Here is a 24,218-nt window from a genome sequence, read left to right as displayed (position 1 = left end):
TTTAATGACGAATACCAGCGTTGACGAATCAGCGACTGTCCTTAAAAGAGAAAGCGAGACAACGAAGTACACGCTACATCGCTTCTCCCTCTCATATACATGTACACGCACACAATAACAAACCGGCATCCTTATCTCGAGCGTACTCTACATACAATATTTTTCTGAAAGTTCGTTTTCTTTACATAAATTGTGCAAACGCCATGCAGAAAAAAATCTCAAGTATTTTTTTATTTATTATTTGAAGCACCTACATTTCATTTTTATCTCCCCTTCGATTCCCTAGACAATACCCTATACCTCATAATTTAGACTCTATAATAGAACCTACAGAAAAAGTTGTTAATTTATTATCACTTTTTTATATATAATTATAATTATCAGACTAACTAATAAATGAGAAAGTTTCATTGTAAAAAAATTATATTAAAAAAGACATAAGTTCTAAACCCATATGTATATTAATGTTTTTTATTTCAATCGTATTTTATAGCTCTTAATTATTGATTATTATGTAATTATCACTCCTATCGATCATCATAGTTTATGTTTTTCCAGATTTTCCTTATCTTACGGATGAATATCGATATGAATTATTCAAATATATATCGTATATTAATAATAAAATGGATCACTGACTTACAAACTTTGATTTCTGTCAGGTATCCCACTATATTTTGGTAGTTGATTGTGTTGATTTCGTTGAACTACATTGAGTTAACTTCAGTCATACAAATAAGTAAGAATTTAAGATTTGGTTTTACTCACCTCTACATTATTGAGCAAATATGATGCATCTATAAACAATGTTAGTTGGAGGAATAAATAAAAGAACGTCCTGATTTCTTGACCTACTGACTTTAAATTCTTAAATCAGCAAATTATTTCAAGAATTAATGTTTAACTATATTTTATTTATGATAAAAAATGAATGAAAAACACACATAAATTTATGATTTTTTCAATGGTTTGCCAAAAAAAGTTTGCTAAATAAACTAATTTTTTTATAATTTTAAAAATATATATTTTGGTAGGAACATACTATATTGTAGTACAGTGTTATATTTTAATGGAATATTTCAATGTTAAAGATGGAATGAGAATTGCCTAATTCCCATATTTAATAATTGTCCTTCATAGGGACGAATATAATATAATAAAAATATGAAATATATTTTGCTGACTTATGTATCATATTTACTCTATTGTATAATGATTATTAATAAAGCAAAATTAATGGTTTGACTTTTGCTATAGACAAACATTATTAAAAGCATGTACAATTAAATAGATTTTTTTTTATTTAATTCATTGATTGCTGTGAAATTATTTTTTATATATAAATATATATAATAGATAATAGGACTCGCAGAAGCGGTTAAAGGCACGGAAGGTGTATTTATGAGTTTCTATAAATTCAGGTTATTATCAGAACCATCGCGACATTATGAGACAATGAAAGGTCTATTCAGCAGTTATGTTTCATTGATTGCGATTTATGGCTCTCTTTTCAATAGAAACTTTTTTCATAATATGAATATTTTTATTTATATTTTATTTTTAAACCCGTGTTTGATTTAACGTGGTTTTATTGTAATAACTAATCCTTTTTTTCTTGCTCGATTTCTCGAAAGACAAAGCTCATGAGTTATCTGGAAAAACAAATTGTATGTAGTGGTTTCTCATTTTTTCGACAGCGCTGTGGTAGAATTTGTTTATTTAGATTTTTATTTATTTTGCAGACATTTGTCGATTGAAGTGAATCGACTCATACGTATGATTGCCCAAAAAAAAAGGTTGCTTACTGTGCTTTCGCACGCCGAAAAGTATTGCGAATGCTGCCTCGATATTGTTTTCTTTTAGTGCCCCCACATCTAGACCTCCATATAATTCCGCGCTTCCGTCGCGTACTACATTTTCGCGTTTTTTCGTCCTTCCGCCGTGTGCGGAAAAAATAAAATAAAAATGAAAAAATCGCGTGTTTTCCGATGTCGCAGCCCGCGGGTCCGTTTTTTTACGACACAGGTCGTTTTTCAATTTCGCGCCGAAAAAAATAACCACGCCCACACGTACAAAAAGGTAAACTACCTCTCGGAACCTGCAAAATAATTAAAACGCCGATTTAGCGAAATCCCAATAGGTGGATAAGATTGATGGTTCGGACTTTGAAATATAGGTAGGCGTATATGTAGTTACACTAAATCGTTTAAAAACGCTACGCTGTATACAACCCAATACCATATACTTTCTATAACAGTCAATAATACTTTTATTTTAAATCCATCCCAAAAGTGTATTGATTTAAATATGTATTATTAGATAGTATTAGCTTATTATTAGATACCACTTCGCTGCAGTTCAGACTTGAATTAGTGCAGCATTACAGTCAAAAAGATCAACAGGGGGCAGATATGGGCTTTGGCCCCTCCCTCTTAATTTTAATAAACAATTTTTAAACCACTCTTTTTATTAAAAAAAATGCTTATAAAAAACTTTTTTTTTTTAACTAAATACCAGGGATATCGAGAGTATTAAGCTTCAATCATCAACCAAAGCATGAGTTTATTTAACCCTTGGCTTGTCGGACCTCCATTCAAGACGATATTAAGCTTCTAATCTATGCCCACGAAGCCTTCACGAAGTGAGTAAATTAGCTCATGTATTAAATTAGCCAGGAGTTAGTCAAATAATACGTTATTAAGTCATAAACATGAGCAGGTCAATTGTCCCAACATCTTCCTGTGAATAAAACCAGACCATAACATACATCATTTGTATTTATATACTAATTTTAAAATATCATTTATTAAAATTTTCTGTTCCACTCTTAACCCAAGCTCATCACAATATTTTACAAAACTTTTATTTTATATTTTATTAATATTAAATGTTATTTAAAATAAATTATTGTTGGGAAACATAGTCTTTTATATATGTAGGGATGCAATTATTATTATTTGTTATTTAGAATGGATTGTTCGAGTGTGGTTAAATTCGATACACTCGCTCGAGAGATACACGACCTGTGGCAAAAATATCCAGCGGCTGGATAGTGTGATTAATTCGGTTAGTGGATATAGTGGATTCAACGAAAAGTCTCGTGTGTGCAATGTTGGAAAACATAAAAAAATAAACGGTTTTTGAGCTAAAAGCAAAATGAAATTTTGTGTGTCAATTTGCATGGTAGAACATTAATTTATTTTTGTTTCCTCGTCCCTTTTATTTTAATAGCTTAACTCAAATTTAACATGCATGAAATATAAATAGAAAGCCTAAATTTGTTATTATAATAATAGAGTGCAATGAACTCTAAATGGTTTGTGAACAATAGAGGCTATTTTAAGTATAACCGTTTTGTTGTTGTTATGTAGTCGTGATAATATTGTAAATGTTTTTTTTTATGATTCAACGACTAAATCATAGCTAAATTAAAAAAAATATAAATGTATTATTCTTTACATATATACTTACCGTTCATTTATATTGGTTCATACCGTTCATTTAAATTGTAAATAATTTCAAAAATAAAAAAAAATTCAAACTTTTCTTTCGAGCCTACAACGCTGTATGTTTAACTTCTTGCTTTGCGTGTGAAGTTCTTATGCCTGCACTACACTCTCTGGAAGTTGTCTGAACCAAAGTTACAATGAAATCGGCCGAGACCTACAACTTCGAGTAAGCGACCACACTGTCGCAAATTTCATAGGCGGCCGTGAATGACGTCTGGACGATGGCTTCTGTCGCGTACAGTCCGCATATTTGCACGCATTTTATTAAGTTTGTGTGGGCACTAACCAATACAATATCAGAGAAAACTTTTCGGTCGTAAATATTCAATTTACGCAAAATCTTTGTCGGCTTTTGCAAAATGCCATAAGGCATAAAAATGATACTTCAGGATACGAACACCACATCTGTGACTATCCTAGAATTTGTCGTCATCGATTCTAAATAAAAATTCGTTATGGTGTGACATTTATATAAACCAAGCTAGGAAAATACATGAGGATATTCGAAACGATTTTTTTAACAAAATCAAATACCACTAATAATTTTTTATTTATTTAATTTTATATGAAAAAAATATAATAACGATATCTGTTAGAAGAATATACTATCAAAAATATAATTAATCCCTTTTGGTGCTCTAAAATATTCAAAGATGTCAGTAAGAGTCTGTTGAAATCCCCGATAAGCATGTGGTATAACTTGACCACGTGACTACGATGCAGCGCTAGACATGCGTGTTGACCATAGGACGCCTACGCGCATACTGAAATTGAACCAACTTACTCGTTCTTTCTCAGTTTGCGAAAAACCATATCATTATCTCTCTCACTGTCGTCACTTAACACGCGAGAGAGTGAAAGGGGAAGTATCTCACCACTCGCGCTCGAAAAAGCAGCTCCGACTTCAGTCCTTTTGCCGACAATGTTCGGAAGCGCTCGATGCTGGCCAAGTCGACTGAATTACCCCCACTTTACCTCCCGTTCTCGGTAACCTCGGACAACTTCCGAGAGATTTTAGAGCGGGAAGAACCGAACTCGACCGAAGTAACCCACTGTATTCTCCGTTCTTGGCCAACCTTGGCCAACTTCCAGAGAGTGTAGTTCAGACATTAGGCTTGAAGGACCAACGAAACATTTTATTCCGTATTTCTACATATTTTACAATACTTAAGACTTATCCCGCATTCTACTGAGTCAGTCCTAGTATTTTAATATACAGTACTCATTTAATAAAACAATTACCGACTAGACCGCAGTCTTGAAAAGTTTACTAGTCTCTGATATAGTGCTTTAATTAATTGTTCAAATAACAATCCCGGGAGTTTGTAACAGTACCGTCACAAAACAAGATTACGCACATCGCAAAACATATTAATATGCAGTAACTTTGTCCACGCTGAGATAAGCCCATAACATCCCTTAGCCAAAACGTTGATGAGTGCCATAAGCCTGACATCCGCGATAATTAGCATAACGCAATTTAGCCGCCTGGGTATCGTATATACGTAGGTATGTACCCACACGGGCTGGCGTTGTAAAAGCAAATGGAACCATGTGTGGCAGCTTAAATGGTCCCAGAGATAAGCCGAATGTGTTGTGTTATCGGCCCGCAGGTGGGACGAGGTGAGAGCAACAGCTTCCGCATCGTAGCGTAACGAGCAGGGCGTTTTTCACCCCCGACACTTACAAGGGAGGCTGTTCCCCTGGCGCGTGAATCGTTCTGGGGGTCAAGTTTGGAAACGAAATTCTTGATGACTTGAGACTCTTTTTTAATAGGATTTTCACGCTTTTACAAGTGTTTAGATTGGGTTAGTAATATCAAATCAATTGGGTTTTCTTAGATTTTCCTAATCGGTATTTATAATTTTTCCAAGCAACAAAATTAACATAAATTTCTTAAAAATTGTAATTTTATTTAGAAAATCAAATTAATGAAACAAATTATCCACAATAACAATAATATAAAGTATCAAAACAGACTTAATTTATTTACGCGCCATAAATAAATTTATCGCCTTGAGAATAGATAGCGCGCACAACCGTTTCTAATCTACCTTATCGGCCAACAGAAATTTATTTCAAAGAAATTCGCCACTCTTTATAATTCGTTGTACCACTTAAAAGGGGCGGACCACAAAATATGTCATGGAGCGGCCATGAATATAAATACTGAGACCCTGGCAATCCCAACTTGAACATACATATCAGTGTTCAAGGTACTCGAACTTTAAATGTAATTATAAGAATGGAAGCTATAAAAAGGATATAGCTTATTTTAAGTACTCTTTATTATTTTATATTGTCTGATGGTGATCTCCCGCTCTGACCATAATCAACAATTCTGTAAGAATGTTAGTTGTGATGTCGTTATATTTTTTTCTTGATTAAGAGAGAGTGGTCATTTGTATTTTGTAAGTCGCTTTAGTGAACTGGTAATTTATTCTAGCAATAAAAAAGTATTCCCCAAACGACTTTGATCGATTCGTTACCATCGGAATGTTAAATGTGTTTTCAAGGCATTATTTATTTATAAATTTTATAAATTCTTCAGTCCAACTCTGCTTCCTTTCAAACATTTTATAATAATCTATATTGTTTTTATTTATAAAATACATACATATATTTAGTGTTTTTTTTTATTTATTACTCTACAGTCTAACGTTCACTGATTTTATCATTATGAATATAAAAAAAAATTAAATTTGACGTTTAAAGTTTAACTAATTAAAAAGTTATGATGGTTTAATAGGTTTAGGTTCTAACTTTTGCTCAGCCGCATTTGTAGGTACAACGGTATCCAATGTGATAAAAACCGCAAAATTCCGCAACATATATGTATCATAAATAGAAAGACATGAGCTTCCTATTTTATCTAAAATCAATGAACGCAAAATTATAATAAATATACAAACAGAACATGAACGACCTCAATTGTTATACAATATTATTTAATAACAAAATATTTTATCTTAAATAAAATAAACTAATGCAAAGATTATGACAAGGTCTAGACTGGTAACTCAGAGGCCACGGGTTCAGTTCCTTGCAGCATACTTGAATTTATATTTAAAAAAATGAAATAGTTTTAAAAATTGACTCCAGCTACAATGTGATATATTTTAAATTATAATATATATATATATATATATATATATATATATATATATATATATATATATATATATATATATATAATGTATAATTAATTATATAGATGTTACTGATTCCTAGACTTCCAGTCTGGTGGGTAATACTTATTTGTAGGTATTCTTAATGTCTGATTGACTTACAAATTTAGTACTGATTTAGTCCCATTGAAATGCAGAACTAGCTTGGAAACTACTTCATATAAAGAAGTAACTGTTTTATCTGCGAAAAATTAAACAGAAAATTTAGGAGATAATTACTTTATTTGTATATTTATATAATTTTCATACATATCAATAAATCGCAAAAACCGCACGCAACTTATTAAACAACCTGATACATAGTTTGCTCGATAGCTATACTATTTTCTACCCTCAATGTGAATTTGAAAAATAAAGGAGATAAAAAAAGAAGTCTTGACGCCCTTATTTAATTCCAGCTTGTATGCTTAAAGGATTACAGAACCTTACCACTCATCCGCCGTTGTTTGTTTAACCTTTCGTTTAAGCAATTTTTTTCTTATGTAGAAATAAAACAATGTTTTGCTTTTATCAGCATTGGTCTTTAAAACCATAATATATAAACGTGATTTTCATATATCAAAAAAAAGTTTTTACATTACCAATTTAATGAACTACGAAATTCTAAATCTATTCTTCAGATCGTTTCGCTTTTAATACCTTACATTGCAGTTACTTACAGTGTCGAAATTTTCCATATCACCAAGACACACCCCTAATGACTGCTAGTGCCTTTCTTACTCGTCGCTCCGAAGCAATTATCTAAAATGACTAATGCGGTACACCCCCGACCCTCAATTGCCTCCTAAGGGTTATCACGCGTCTGGGTACATGTGCGCCGAGATAAGGTAGGTGTATAATATTTCACCGCAGGACCTTTTCCCAGGACCTAATGGATATTGAAGTGTGGCCGAGCGGCCGCAATAAACGCAGCCTAATTGTTAACGGCGCTCGCGGCTTCGGTCACTTCGTTTAAAAGGGATTTTCTAAACGAACTGCCCTTATGGGCTATGTGCGTGAAAAATGAACCTCTTGAAAAGGAGTATTATATTTTTTTCGGACGGAAACAAATTTAGAGTGAACGTTAATGTCTCGGTAACTGTTTTATGGAACGGGAGTTGCCGGAAAATTTTCCTTACACGTCGAAAAAGGAATATTACTTCTATACTATACATCGTATAATAGATTCCCTATACGTTAAAGCAGTGGTTGGCAAACTTATTTAGTGAATTGTATATATTTCAAACTCGGAAATGAGCTTCAAAAAAAGTTTATCATACATTAACACTGTTATTCCTTATATTTTAAGGTTAAATTCTTTAAAATTTTGACATGACTGAGCCATCGAACTGTTGCATGGTAGGGCAAGTTATAATAATAGGCTTTTATTTATGTTTAAAAATAGTTGTGAAACTGACATAACTGGTTCAATAACACATGATAGATAAAGATGTTTCCCACAAAGTACCTGCTAGTAAAACATTAAATTTATTTATTTATTTTATTAATTTAATAAGCCAAAATAGATAATTGTATATAGAATAAATATATATAATCAAAACACACATATCGCATATATAATATAATACAACAAAAAAAAAACAGAATATAAAAAAAGAATTTCATATTATAATTTATTTCTTAGTGAATGAAGGTCTCTTTTTTATTTCATTCAGGAAATCCGCTACATTTTTATTTTTTCGGATTGTCCTAGGAATATTGTTATAAAAATTCATATACAATATTCCCCTAGCCGTACTCATTTTCTTTTACATCATTAAATTGTCTCTATTTCTAGTTATGTATGCTCATCTTTATTTATTATTAAATACTGGATGAGGCCGAAAAAAATTGCTATTTAATTGGCTATTGATGTTACTCACAATGTGCTCAACCATTCTAGCAACTGTTCTCGCTGAAAAACTGACTGAAATAAAATTATTTTCCCAGGAGTTTTTTTTCAGATGCAACAATCAAACATAACTTATTATCCTTTATTATTTAAAAAATGAACTACACGTGGATTGACTTTTATTTTATTTTAGCGAAAAAAAATGGTTTATATATTATAATTGGGTGCTACTGGGATTTTATTATTATATTATAGGATTGTTTCCTCCCTTTTTGGTGTACTGCGCTCTAATATTTGCATAAAATATACTACGGGTTTTTTTAGATTTCGCTACCTGCTCGTGGTTATGCCTCGATGCTATTTTTAGTATGTTTCTGCAAAATAATTGTTGCTGTGAAAATAACTTTTTTAAAAAGCGTAAATTGAGTTTAGCGTCATATCGCTGGTCTATTTTTCTTAACCCTTTAAATGCCAGTGACTGATTAGTGAACATCTGTTATTTCTCTTCACGCGTTTACTAATAATAATTAAGGAAAAAAGTAAATATTTAATTAATTTGTAACACTCACCGGTGAGTTGCTGGCGTTTAAGTGGTTAAACCTCATTTTTAGCAGTACGCTTAAATGCATATTATTTATAATAAGGTCCGTTAGTTTTATGTCTTTCTTGATGTATCTTTAACGATTAAATTACGTTAGTTTATGATTATTACAACGCGATGATTCAGAGTAGATACCAATATTATAAAACTAGAAAATCTTAATCTGAATTATAATTAATTATATTTTATCTGAAAACTTTTCGAGATATACCAAATTTTGAAAAAATGAGATTTTTCATTAAAAAACATAAATTTTAAGTTCAGGCGTTATGTACAAAAATTACTTTTTTTGCATATGAGAATGGTGCATTTAATGGTAGCCCGTAAATTAAAACATCAAGCGCCTCGCTAAAAATGTTTTTGACACATTGTGAAATATATGTATATACTGTATATGTATATGTATGTGCATATAATATATACACTGTACAATTTTGCGGCAACCAAATTTTCCAAGGATACGCCTTGATTTTTTTTATTTTTTACAATTTGTGGTAGGTACCTCAGCGTTGGTGCTTTGTTTTATGCACGTTTTTAAATACTATATAAATCAAAATAAGAATAAAGCTTAATTTTAACATTTTACTTCTTGTACTTAAAAGAGGGTCTCGAATGGCGTGATATAAAAGTTTTCTAAGATAACGAATAGAAGTGAAGTATAATGGTATCTCGTTGTCTTCTTTACCAGATTTTTTGATAGAATAAAGACTATTTTATTTAGAAATATATTTTGTAATAATTACAATAATAAAAAAAAAGATATAATGATTAAGTAGATAAATGGAAAAGTAAATTTTATTTAAGAATAAGTCATATTAATATAGAAAAATAGATAAAAAAAAAGTTGTTTCAATGTTGAATGCTTTTTTGTAATAAATATTAATTTTTATAGTGAAATTTGGTAAAAATAAAGTGACATTTTACTCGTTTTTTTTTAATAAAGATCCAACGATTGTATAATTATTAACATATGCCATTTTATTCAGTAGGGTGGTTCTCAAACTTTTTTTTTCAGTAAAATATTACATTTATTTAATTATCTTAATTTTATTAAATATTTATTTTCAACTTTTAGAGCTCGCTTTAAATTACATATAAAAAATTAAACGCACGTTTTATAGTTGCTGGTTGTATTTCTGGATATCTCGTTGGCTCTTGATTGAATCTGAAGATACTGCTTAACTGAATAGCTTTCTGAAGCGGTGTAATTACTTCAATTCTCAAATTTTTCACCATCGAATCAGGATATTACATTAAAATACTAAGGTTTGACGTCCAAATTTATTATGAATTTTTATAAATTAATGGATTTTCCATATATTTGTATTCAATTCATTAGTGACAGTAGGTGACTTTTCTATCATTGATAAGGTAGGAATTTTATGTGTTAATGGAAGATCGCTTTCTTATCGAATATGACGTTAGCTTTTAGCGTCGCCGCTTTTCCTTGAATTTTTTTTTTTTTAATTTTACGGCAATGTTTTTGAATTTGTTTATGGAGTAGTGTGTCTGCTTTTTGTGCTACACCCTTTGTCGTCGACGTACTTTATTTTCAAGTATGATATTGCTATTTTCTTATATATTAATATACGTTTAGGACGCCATAACACATATTACATTATTAATGCTGTTTGGAGATTGTAATCTTACACTGTTAATTTTACGAGAAAACCGCCTATTTTATCTTGGTTATTAAATTCGACGATCTATGCACTTGAATTTTGATCGGACTATTAGATATTAAAGTGTCTCAATCGAGGGTTTTCGCTGCGCAAGGGTTTCTACTCGATAATATATCGGTCTACCTTTTACGAATATTATCACAAAAATAAACAATTATTCGTGATTTATCGTCACGTCACGTGACATATTTTGAGACCACGGGACGTTTGGGTGATGTACGATCTCGCACGAACAACCTTAGGGAAATTCGACTATGATTTATGGACGGTGTATGTGTGTATTTTAAAAAATATAAAACTAAACAAAAAATAGCTTTGTTTGGCTGGGAAATTATGGTCACCGCAGGCGGCGCGTCTAAATTTAACGTTTGAAAGCGAACGAACCGCAATATTTCATCGGCGATCAGGCTTTCCAATATTTGCGTGCGAGTGTTCAATGGAATCCTAATAAAACACGGACGAACACGAGGATGAACTGCAGTGGGAAAGCGATGAATATTTCATGATATAAGCGTATGTGAAACGTAATATCGATTGGTAGGGAATTGTAATGATATACATTTAATATTGATGCTCGTGGAACTTTTAATTCATACCGCGTACTAGTGGTAAGCTTGTACACTTCACTAAATAATATATTACTACTAGGTTGTTTTATCAGGTTGTTCCATAAGTCTTTTTTTTATAAATTAACAATAATTTCAGTATTATTTTAGTATTTGTTAGCATAGTCCTATCAATGATGTTATTTAGTAACGAGATATTTTAAAACAAAAATTTTAAGATACTTTTTAATGAAAATTAGCTCTAACTTTTTTTTTAACAAAATGGACTTGCTCCACTTTTTAAATCAACGGCTCATATATCTTTTCGAACAGAATGCAGTAGCGTAACTAGGGTATGTGCCGCCCAGGGCGGTCCTTAAAATTGCCGCCCCCCCCCCCATACATTTTTTGCAGGGTCATAAAATCAGCATTTCTTAAAATAATAAATTGGTTATTATTAAGCTCTTGTTATTCGTGGATTTACGTATGTTTTAGTGCGTTCAGGGTTAAGAACCACACTAGACGGTTCCATCGCGAATATGCCGCCCCCAAGCAAGTGCCGCCCGGGGCGGCCCCCCCCCCCCCTCATAGCTACGCCACTGGCTAAATGCCAAGTATCATACCAAATGGGATTAGATTTAGTAAAACCCTCAATTTTAGACGCTATCGATGTAGGTTTTGGCGAACGCTCGTTACCGAGCGTTCCCACTGCGACGTCGCCGACACGATTTTATTGCTTTTGACGTGAATTTTTGACTTATGAGAAGTGATAATTGATTTTTGCGCTCTCCTATTGGTCAAAATTCGGTTTAGATGTTGCTCATTCGATTTTCACTTATTATAAGTAGTAATATTACTTTAAAAAAATACTACATTTTCGAGCGTTTCCACTGCAACGGCGTCGGCACAATTTTATTGCTTTTGACGTGAATTTTTTACTTCTGAGAAGGGATAATTTGATGGTTGGTTTAGATATGCTTCATTCGATTCTCACTTATAAGTCGTAATATTGTTATAAAATATATTATTAATAATGCTAGATAACCAAGCGTTTTTACTGCGACTGCACGATTTTATTGCTTTTGACAGAGCCCCCTTTGAATTTTGTCAGAAAATGCAAAAAACACAGACTAGCCAACTTTCCCTCCCCCCCCCCCTTCTGTAAAATACTGAAATGACGTCCCTGAACACAACAGACTACAATTGATGAATGTGTGAGGGCCCATTTATGTATAAATATTAGTTTTACTATACGGCGCTCTAATAACATTGACCTGACATAAGCACATTCTCTTAGCAACGACCGGTGCGGCCTCGTGCACTGCTCATCCATTTTTATATATTTAACATGTAACATCATATACCTTCAACACAAATACTACTGCAGTAGCTCAATCTGTGTCTATTGCCACCTGTCACCATCCGTCGGCAAAAATTCTTGCAGAAATATTTGTTTTACATAATTATATTTTTAATTGTTTTTTTTTGTATACTAAAATGTTAAATAAGCATTCTTTATTATAAAAAATATTTATCCCTAGCGTATTGGTAGATCACGATGATTTAATATAGAAAGAAGTAGATTGCTACTACTAAAAGTTGTTCCGACCGGTCAAGGACGAAGCTCCAGCGTTGTATCCGAGAGTGTAAGCTCTTTCTGTGGTGTGTAATTATATAATTCCACTGGATGATCTAAACTATGATTGACTAATGGTGGTTCTCGGAGCCAAAGCAAGTCTTCCATTGGCAAGTCACCCTTTCTCTTTTCCTTTAAATTAGAAAAGAGATGTTGAATAAAATAAATTTTATTTAATCAATAAATGTCATATAAAATATGTTGGTATGCAAGAATACCGCTCGACATATTCTTATACATTAATGGTGATTTTGAATGATTACATATATACACAAAAATAAACAATAGTTTTTTTAACAATATACATGTTTACAAAATAAAAATGATAACTATAACATATACCATCTGCTTATCAAAATACCTAACTTGATTTTACAAACGTTTTATATCAGTATATAAAATAAGGCCTCATTTATTTATATATAATATTAATTTATATACATGATTTATGTCATCAATAATAATAATATATAATCTATTTAATAAAAAAAACATTTTCAGAATCAGATCAAATGATAATCACCAGTCTTTGCTTACGAGTAACTATCACTATAATATTTCACTCATCTCTCGATGATGATATACACTGTTAATACAATTGTAAAAAATATCACATTAAATATACAAAGATTATATTTATCATATAATATAAACGATGGTCCAGTTCGTCTCAATATTTTAAGGCACATTGATAACAGCTTGTTATTTTATTATAAAAAAGGTGGCAGTCTTCCGAGTAAAAAAATATAAGTACTAACAAAAGATCCAAAAAAATTTTGTACTAAAATAAATAAAACATAAATGCGCAACGTTTGTAGGCTATCATCTGAGTATGGCGGGTAACTCTTAAAAATAACACAAGTATGCGTCGTCAAAAGTGATCGACTTTCACCGCCACGGTGTTGAGGGTGGTGGTAGCCGGCAGGAGGATGTTGTCCCAAGACGGCGCTGGCTCCGTATCTGTGGCGTTGAGGGTCAAACCGAGGGAAGGTAGCGTGTTAGCGCAATGAGGCAGCCGAAGCGTCACCGGTCTCGCGAAACCCAGTCCTTGGGGACCGCACATAACCACTGGAGACAATAGAGCTTCACCTATAAAAAGAAAATTACATTATAAATATATTTTTATTATTGACATCGATATTATAAACACTCATCATGCATAGCATATTTGAAAGCATTAACTTTGATACTATTTACATCTTTAGATCTAATTTAATGTGACATTCAGTTATCTAGAATTGATTTTTTTTATTAACAATTTAAGACTCTTGTGTAAATCTGACAATAATCGGTAAACAGTCGATTCCGCTTAATTGGACCACTGGTTTATCAGGACAGTTGGGTTTAATTAGGACAGTAAATTTAAATTCCGGAATTTTTGACAATAGATGACAATTTAGCATATTACAATGAAAATAAAAACTATGTAGATGCAATTTTTAATTTTTAAAATCATTAATTCAAAGCATCAAACAGTAAGTGAAGACAACAACAGTAATAATGAATATCCCCTTGTTCTTGTGATTAACCAGGATGCAAAAAAATGTATCACTGGATTTACAGCGTTATTTTATGCAAGTAGGAAATTACTTTTGACAGGGCCAACTTTAAATTTAGCCAGAAAATTAATGAAATAGAAATATCAAAAAACAACCACTGTCCAAATTCCCCCCCCCCCCTCCCCATCTGTAAAAAGCTGAAATGAAGTCCCTAAACACAATTGATGAATTTTATGACGCATTTATGTACTTATTATGCGATACTGATGATAGGCACATTCTCTTCGTGACTTTGGCAGATTCGCACGGCCGGTGCGGCCTCGTGCACTGTTCATCGATTTTTACATATTAAACATGTAATATCATATAACTTCAATAAAAATACTAATGCAGCGGCTCAATCTGTGTCTAATTGCCACCCGTCACCATCCGTCGCCAAAAATTCTTGCAGAAATATTTTTGTTATAGTTTAAATATATTATGTACATTACTTTTTTGACGACTGTTATTATAATTGCTTTTTCAACATATTTTTTAATTAGTATTATTATTTTATTTTTTCATATTTATATGTATACTTAATAATTACATATTATTTTTTAATTATACCTTAAACTTCGCTTATTTGGGACAAAATGTGTCCCGATTAAGCGGAATAGACTGTATTGGTAATATTTCCCAGTATAGTGAAAAATAATAATAATCTATTTATACCAAAAACAAGATAATCGGAATTTAGATTGAGTAGAAAATTAGGCGTTTCAAATGACACAAAATACTTTTTTGGATCAAATATAAAATACCTCGATTTATATATTAAGTAAAAATAGCATTTTATATATCGATGGCTAACTCCAAATTTGACAACTTTACAGGAGAAACAAAAAACTAAATAGACAACTTAAAAATAGAAAAATAAAAATATATCTTAACTTTAATTGTTTAATTGGAGATTTTTTGTGCATGTGTATTTCGATTAAAGGTACAATATGACATTGTTAAGTCATTTTTACCCAAAAGTGGAGATAGCAGATTTATACTTTAAGCCATTGATATGTAATATAGTCATATTTAGAACCCAAAAAGATTTAAATGAGATTAAAATATACTATTCATGATAGTCTATAATTACTATTTTAAAAATAAAATATTATTTTATAGTGTAATTTTACATATAAATCGAGTTATCTTATCTTTGTGGCAAATATATTGATGTACAATGGAGGGATTGGAGAAATTGTACAGTATATAAAATACGCAATGCTAATTAAAAAAACAATCCATATACCTAAAATGTAATTATATTATAATATTATAGTTAAAGCAATCTGAGAGAAGTGAGACCATTAAAAAAAATAAAAAAATAGAATGCCTTAACTATAAACTTATAATAAATAACATACCACACTAATTAAACAACATACATACATAATAGTAATAGAAAATAGAAAATGACACATTACAAAATATCACAATTTTGTAATGTGTCATATATAGAAGTGCATTACATATACTAAGCGTGTTTACAAGAACTACAATACAAAATACTCATGCAACTAGATATAATACAAACAATACGACTACGATAAAATCCGAGTGCCTCTTCAACGCTTTCGTCTAAATACCATGCTCTACTACGAAACTCCGTGTTCAAATAAGGAAAATCGTGCAATTTTGGGTGCTGATGTATAATGGTTATTTACCCTTGTCCATATCAATCGGCGGGCCACCCACGGTACTGCTTAGTCTCGGATCGTTGACGGTAAAGTATATTTTCTGCTTCACGCCGGGCAGGATGGCGTCGGGCGGAATAATCAACGACACTCCCCAAGCTCGGTCTTCCAGAACGCCGCCTTCATTATCGAAAATACCCCAAGTGGTGCAAGGACCGTCCGGACCTCCAACTTTTCCCTTCTGTCCGACAGCCAAGACATCCATGTCTAAATTAAACAGTGGTCCGGCCACTACAGTTGTATTATTAAAATCTTCGCTATCGTCGAATCTACCAGATTTATTATTGCATTTGAATAGAGGCAGCGTGTCGTCTTGGACATCTTGCGATGCGTAAGGAGTGCTTTGAGGTTTACTCTCGAACTGCATGCTGCATTCGGATTCGTAATGCGTTTCCATCGAAGTGCCCGAGTTAAATTTGTTCGGTAAGCGAGATTGATACAGAGGCTCTCCTTTCAATATGCTTTTCTCTAACGCGATTTTAGATTTTTCCTGATCGGTTCTAGGTTGATTCAGTCTCAAAGAATTGAAGTCGATTTCTAGATGCTCTATCGCTTCTTGCTTACTCTGGTATAATGATTCGCGCCTCGACAGATGAGCGATGTCGCTTAAATCATACGGACTATTTCTATCTGAATCTCTTTTAGACGGAGAACTAACTTCCTTCGTTTCCTGTTGAGATTCATATATCACAGTATCTTTCATGCTTCGCTTCGATACATAAATCGGTTCGTTAAAACTGTTTTGAGCTTCTAACTTCGACTGATATATCTTCTCTTTCTTCGCTAGATTCCGCTGCTTAATTATCTCCAACTTTTCATCTTGCGTTATGTTCAAGTTCTTCAACTCTCTACTTGCATAAAGAGCTGCTTTTTGATTGAGTATCTCTTGTTTGGTAACATAAGTACTCTCGTGTTTAGTGAAACTATCGCAAGGCTGCTGCACCGATGACGATATATTTTCACAAGTACAAACGCAATCGCTACTAGAAGCTACTTCAGTTCTAGTAGCATACGGACTCTCTAAATTCTGTAACTTTCTGGGCCTATCGTAGATTATGTCTAAATCATTTTTAATATTCCTTATATGGTCCATTTCATTTTCATGAGATAGATTCTGATTATCCGAATACATTCTTTGTATTAGAAGCTCTTCTTTAGTTTTATACAAACCTTCCCGTTGATTCTTCATTTCGTCTCTAGAAGCATAAGGACTTTCTAAGTTCATCTTTTGATTCATTTCATCTCTAGAAGCATAAGGACCTTCCGCGCTTATCTTATGTTTCATTTCATCTCTAGAAGCATAAGGACTCTCTATGTTCATCCTTTGTTTTAACATATCGCTTTTAGTCGCATATGGACTTTCATTTCGCTGCCTCAACATTTCTTCTTTCGTCGCATAAGGACTAGGAGAACCACTCTTGAGTTTCACAACCTCTTCTCTTGTACCGTACGTTGATTCTATTCGTCTACTACCGATAGATCCATAAGGACTTTCCAACATTCTCTGTCGAGCGCTCTCGTTATGCTGTTGAACTTCTTGTTTCGTCGCATACGGATTCTCTACCGAATGAACCGTTACGTTATTGTAATCGTATATACAATTCTGCTGATTGATCACTTCTTGCCTCGAAGCGTACGGACATTGAGTTTGTCTCATCAAAACATCTCTTCTAGAAGACTGATAGACATCGCTATCGTTATATTTAGTCGCGTAAGTTCTTTCCGGTTTAGCTACAGCGTTTCTACATTGATAGATGGGATCAACGGATTGCGGATAAAACGGCTCGTGTTTCACATCCAGTCTTCGCTGATAGATCGGATCTATTGTCGTGATCATATTGAAATGTTTATAAGACTGTCGTCCATATTCGATTAAAGAATTTTGTCGACGCAATAGAGGCATTACTTTCGGTTCCGTTTCCATCTCGCACATAGAATTTTGCCGTCTTCTAGTGTTTCCAAGGGATATAGTGGGTCTAAAATCTGGAGTGGGAGCCGAACGTAGATCGGCAGCGGCAGTGTTTTCGCAAAAAGACGCCTGACGTTTCAATATCGGCTTCAGCGGCTTCTTGTCGCAAGTGGAATTGCTACGGAAAAGTCCGCGCGATTTCCCGACGGTACTAGACAGATTCCGATCAGCGGGTACATAATCAAAGTCTTTCCGTTCGAGGTCGCGCTCGCACAAAGAATGATGCTTCGACACTTTCTTTGACGTTTTAGATCTAAACAGATCCAATGTTATGCTTTTGAGGAATGACGATTTCTTAGACAACTTTTTGCGTGTCTTTGGCGTTTTGTTCGCTTCGTTATCCACATTCTCATTCGTGGGGCTATTGTGTTCAAATGGAAAATGCAAACATTAACATAACTTGCATTTGTTCATATGATGAAAGAACTTTGTTAATACATCTCATACGTTTCAAAAGTTCTTTCATCATTATAATGATAAAATTAGTTCAAATGCACTAAGATGCAGACACATCAGCCAAAACCCGCTCGATAAAAATAAAATGTGCACGACTATTGTACGATAAAACCACCAGGTGAAGCAAACTTTCATTTTATTTTTTTTGAAACGTTTAACCAGTGATTATTAGAATATACATATATGTGAAGTGTAATAGACAACACCGGAACCTTATTATACAACGAGCGCTACTAACGAGGTCCCGAAATACATGTTAGTTGTTTTAAGCAATGAGTGTTTGCATGTTAGAGCAAAGAGACTTTACATTATTAAAGCATGCAACGATTATCAAGTTTCAGTGGATTCATATAATATTAAATAATTCAAAATCCACTTGAGAACTTAACAATATATATTATATTTCTTTTGGTAACTGATATTTGTAATAAACTCACCTAATATTATGCATATGTTGAGGCTTTCGATACAGTTCAAAGGCAGATCCTCGTTGTTCACGGCTTCCAGCTAAATCTATCAAAGTTTAGAATATCATTTACACATTTTGAATGTTACAATTTCATTGTAGGCGAGAGTGTTGTACTTTAGGACATTTGTCTATTACTATTATATCAATCAAAATACATCCATCGTTGCTTTGGATATTATTATACAAGAATACAACACTCTCGCCTAAATGTGATGAAAAAATATATTTACCAATTACGTTGGGACTTGTGGTATGCGGAGGACCTCGGAGATGATTCGGAGGTCCATTATAAGGTGGGGCTTGAGGTGGATTTCCACCATACATACTTTGCTGAAATAAAAAATGTAGCTTATAAATAAAAAGGAAAATCAGTGAAACGAAAGGAAAAATCCGTTTTTATCTATATTCCTAATGGATTAAAGTTCTATACTATATATAAACAAAAATACTCGCACGCCTGGAGCTCGGATGTGAGAATTCGACGCAAGGGGATGTTGAGAAATGTGCTCCCAATTCCGTTAAGAGGCAATTTGTGACTAATCTGATAAATACTTGAAAGACCAGGGTCCAATTTAGACTCTAAATCGGAATTAGTGATTATAGTATAATTATAATTCCAATCCATCATCACAGTTAAGATTTTCCTAATCTCACGGATGAATACTTAAAATAAAATCAAACTATGTCATGCATTTTGATTGTAAACTGTAATAATAGTTAACAATAATAAAATAAATGTCACTAATTTTCAGACTTCTTAGTAGTTGTTGATTGCGTTGACTGCATTGTGACACATTGGATTAACGCCTGTCATGTTGCAACAGAAGATTCACAATAAAATAAAATTTATTTATTTAAAATAAATCATAACCAAACAGGTTTTCCCAATGCGTCGTGGGTCAAAAACAAAGAACACACTGTGAAAATGTTTTGGGTCACCTAATCCTACAACATTATTCGCATAATAACATCATAGCATCTCGGGTTTTTATTACCAAAGTACAACCGACTACAGTTGGTCTATCAACTGTACGAAGGCAGCTGCAGCTGCCTAAAATTGGATTAAAAAGATGCGTGGTGGTTAGAAAGCGTCTGATTTATGCAAAAAAATATTAAGATTCATATGTGTTGATTGTTTTACAAGAAAAAAATTCGTTTGGTAATAAAAACCCAAGATGCTATGATCTTACTTTTTAAATAATGTTACTGAATCAGGTGGCCCAAATCTTTTGCACAGTAAATTTTATTTTGTTGATAAAGTAAATATAGTGGATCTCAAGATTTTATTTACGTCTCACTTTTGATTATTTTATTTAAGTCTGACATTTTTCAACTTATGATTATTTTATTTTATTGTGAAAGAAACATTTGAAATATTGACAAGGAAAAATATAATTTGGTGTCAAACCTGATGAGCATGCGGCGCCGGATGATAGGGTGGAGCTGTTCCTGAACCTGGATGCGAATGAGAATGAGCATGACCGACTCCTCCCGGCCATGGTCCTCCTCTTCCTGGGCTTGAATAATTATAGCCGTTTGGAGGACCACTCGTTGGGCTTCCCATGATGTTTGGGTTTTGGTTCATCTGATGATTACCCCTTCCGTTCACCATATCCATTCCCTGCTGTTAATAAAACATTAATTAGAATCTAAGCTCAAGTAGAAATTTATATAAGAATCAAATATGCTTACTCCATTTCCGACACTGTAGCTCTTTGTGTGTTGAGGTGGTGGCGGTTGATTATCGTTGATCGGAGGACGATAATGTTTTGGTTTCGGCGGCGGAACTGGTTTATATAAAGCTGGACCACCAGCACCAGCTGCTTTTCCAATGCTTCCAATGTATTCGATTGGTCCAGTGCTGTTTCTATTGCTGAAAAAAAACAATAATTAAAATGGGGCAATATTGTATTTTTATTTGTGTTTATACTTAACATATTTTCATACTATTTTTTTTTAATATGTAATTACAATGTTCCTCAAAATTAATTTTTTTATTTACAATTACTCCTAAATATTTTATATTATCAACTATTTCTAAAATAGAGTTATCTATAACTATTTTTATATTATTATCTAATATATTTTTATAATTAACATTAACAGTTAACATTAACATTAACATTTAACATTAATTTACTTTTATTCTCATTTAGTTTAAGTACATTACTTTTTAACCATATTTTTATTATACTTAATTCATTATTTAAATTATCTACAACTTCTTTAACATTATCAGGCATGCAATATATTAGTGTGTCGTCTGCAAACAGATGTATTTTACATTTTTTACATCATTATTTATATTATTAATAAATAATATAAACAACAATGGTTCTAATTTAGACCCTGTGGTACACCATGAGATATTATTTTCTATTTGGAATATGCATAATTTATTTTAATTTTTTGCTTTCTTTTTTTTAAATAATTATTAAACTATCTTAAAACCAATGATTTTGATTGTATCACCGGCTAACAACTAATCATTTATAACTATAATACTTGTAATGCAGTCTCAGTGGAATGTTTTTGTTTGAATCCAGATTGCTGTTCAAATATGTTTTGAGAAATAATGAAATCTTTGACGTACCTATACTTATTATAATCCGATACAGGTAACTGTGGTCTTGATTGCAAAGGCGGCGCTCTTTGTGTTCCACCACTGTCTCGTGAATTATATAATCCCAGCGCTGGGCCGCCTTCTCTGCTACCGTAAAGATTCGGAGCTCCATTTTGTCCACCGTTAATTTCTCTGCTATTATACAGGTTATTAGGTCCGACATCCATTGAACCGCCACCGCCAGATAGCCGTTTTTGCGGAGTACTCAAAGGCGTAACGTCATATTTGCTCCTATAAATGACAAATATTTATTAATCACAACTATACGACTAGCAGAGTATTATAAAAATATAACATACTCTGGTCTTGGATTGACTTTCAAATCATCCGGAGCGTTCGGTCCGAGTCGGGCATTGGCTAATTGAAGAGTTGTAGCCGTGAGGCCATTTGGAGCGAAAGAATCGTACGAAGACATACTATCGTATGAGTTCTAATAAAATAAATTATATATTTAAACATGAGCTTATAAACATGATGATAAAATATGTAAGAGTATATATTACAGTGTTATTGAGATGACGATGCCTATCCAACGATCCTTGAGCATTTCCATTGTTCGCGTTCTGACGTTCGTTTAACATTCCACCGTTATTCGCACTGCCGTCGGCATCTGAAGCTCGCGGTGTGCCGAATAATCTTTCTTGAGCACTAGGACGATTGTTGGACTGTACAAAATATATTTATTAGTATACAATGATATAAAATGCTTATAAACATATTCAGTTCAACCAACTTGACTATGGTGTCTCAGAGTGGGCGGATTCCGGCCAGGTGTCGGTCCAGGAAGTAAAACGCCTCCGGGTGGTTTGACGCCTCTATCTATTCGAGGAGGTAAATCAGGTACTAAAATTAAAAATTTATTTTTTTATTTCCATTTTGCAATGAAAATGCTACTAAATATTTGTTTGTAGAACCGAATTGATTAATCAAAATTTATTTTTTAAGATTTTTGATTAAATACTAGAGCTGTTTGAAAAATTAAGGTATGAATATAAATAAATTTATAATGTTTATTTATGCAAAAAAAAGCTGTGGAAACTCGTCTATTAACAGTGACATCATTGGGGGGAAGGGGGCGCTTTCGTCCCCCCTTGAATTTGGCCAAAAAATGCATGTCATTTAATGAAATACTAACTAACTTATTATTCAGTCTAATAATACTGTATTAGGCAATAACAAAGAGTCTGGTTCCACCCAAAATCATCGATATTTGATGACCAGAAGAGTCGTTAGACTTCTAACAATTCTCAAGGGTGTATAGCCAGAACACTGCCATACTAAATCACTTCTTTCAGAACTATTACTTTGCTTCCGATTTAAAATAAACGAGAATTCAGCAAAACTCGCACCAAACGGAGCTACGCTGAATCGACCGAGATAACCATTAAGAAATTTAGTATAACAGCCGCTTGTCTTCAACTGTCGGACTAGATCCAGCTCAAGTAGTCATTTAAATTCCCTATTCTTTAACTAGATCTTTGATCCAATTTATTTTAAATCTAATCAAAACGATAAAATTAAGCATATTATGATTTTTTTATAAACAGCTCTAGTATAAATAGTTCTAAAAATATACATAGATTCATAGTAAATAAAACAGAAGGTAATTCTAATCATAAATAATTACCGTGGCCGTAAAGTCCGTGTGGCGACTGAGGCGGAGAATGCGGCAAAGGAGCTCTATTATAAGGACCTGCTTCAGTTTCTCCCGGTATGCTCGAAGTGCTTTGATTGTGATTGGAAGCTCCTTGACCCGAACTAGGACCGCCTCCGTTCGATGAAAAACCGTATTTACTATCGCCGTATCCGCTCTAAACAAAAAAGGCATAAAAAATAGATTACACTAAAGTATTAATAACACATCTAAACATTTACATCACAAACCAATCTCCAACACATAATGAGTTATTCGAAGATGTCGATGTCAAGTTAAAAAAGCGATATTGCGATGTTCACAGCCAAGTTATATAAAATGATTGAAACCGTTCACCGATGTAAAAACGGTTATTTATATTGTATGTGGATATAATAACATATTACATGCGGATTGTATATATATATATATATATATATATATGTATGTGTATAAGAAAATAATTAACCTAATGTGTAATTACTGACCGTGTACGGAGGCGGTGGTGGCACCATGTCATTGAGCGTGAGATTATCCCTGTCGAGGTTGTCTTGAGTAGTAGCCACTGAGGGGTCCGAGGAAGCACGCATGAGACGGGGCCCGGCGCGCGCCTCTGCGCCCCCTGCTTCGGCGTCGCTCTCGGGGCTGGACGCATACGAGAGCCGCGACTCGTTCGTCGAGCACATCGGGAATAGGAAGTCATCGGAGAGGGGCTCCGAGCGCTAGAGGTGTCGAGGCGTGGCAGAAACAGATACCAATACGCATGATATAGGTAGTCAAGCGATATTAAAAACAAACGTTTCGGAAAATTAAACGAACAAACACAGACAATGATATATGAACG

General features: G+C 33.1%; 1 protein-coding gene across 28 annotated transcripts in view; it reads right to left on the bottom strand.

The window, feature by feature from the left end:
• Nucleotides 1–13,145: 13,145 nt before the first annotated feature.
• pyd (zonula occludens-like protein polychaetoid) overlaps nt 13,146–24,218 on the bottom strand; it is a 72,641-nt gene continuing 61,568 nt past the window's right edge. For 21 of the 28 annotated variants that reach the window (XM_088183576.1, XM_088183577.1, XM_088183572.1 and 18 more), the window contains 12 exons: nt 23,863–24,096; nt 23,369–23,552; nt 22,475–22,584; nt 22,245–22,406; nt 22,041–22,171; nt 21,712–21,972; nt 20,811–20,991; nt 20,527–20,742; nt 19,349–19,448; nt 19,087–19,162; nt 16,195–18,554; nt 13,146–14,081 (listed from right to left, as the gene is read on the bottom strand). In XM_088183576.1, coding sequence (XP_088039702.1) covers nt 13,864–14,081; nt 16,195–18,554; nt 19,087–19,162; nt 19,349–19,448; nt 20,527–20,742; nt 20,811–20,991; nt 21,712–21,972; nt 22,041–22,171; nt 22,245–22,406; nt 22,475–22,584; nt 23,369–23,552; nt 23,863–24,096 — 4,233 coding nt within the window. In that variant the 3' untranslated portion in view covers nt 13,146–13,863. The remainder of the gene's footprint in view (nt 14,082–16,194; nt 18,555–19,086; nt 19,163–19,348; nt 19,449–20,526; nt 20,743–20,810; nt 20,992–21,711; nt 21,973–22,040; nt 22,172–22,244; nt 22,407–22,474; nt 22,585–23,368; nt 23,553–23,862; nt 24,097–24,218) is intronic. The other 7 variants (XM_088183571.1, XM_088183573.1, XM_088183575.1 and 4 more) reach the window with 7 other exon arrangements.

The sequence above is a fragment of the Plectrocnemia conspersa genome, unplaced genomic scaffold, assembly GCF_051122295.1.
Source record: "Plectrocnemia conspersa isolate PC_06_02 unplaced genomic scaffold, ASM5112229v1 ptg000003l, whole genome shotgun sequence".
Lineage (NCBI taxonomy): Eukaryota > Metazoa > Arthropoda > Insecta > Trichoptera > Polycentropodidae > Plectrocnemia > Plectrocnemia conspersa.
Note: the sequence above shows the minus strand (reverse complement) of the source record. Positions and strands in the feature narration are given on the sequence as shown.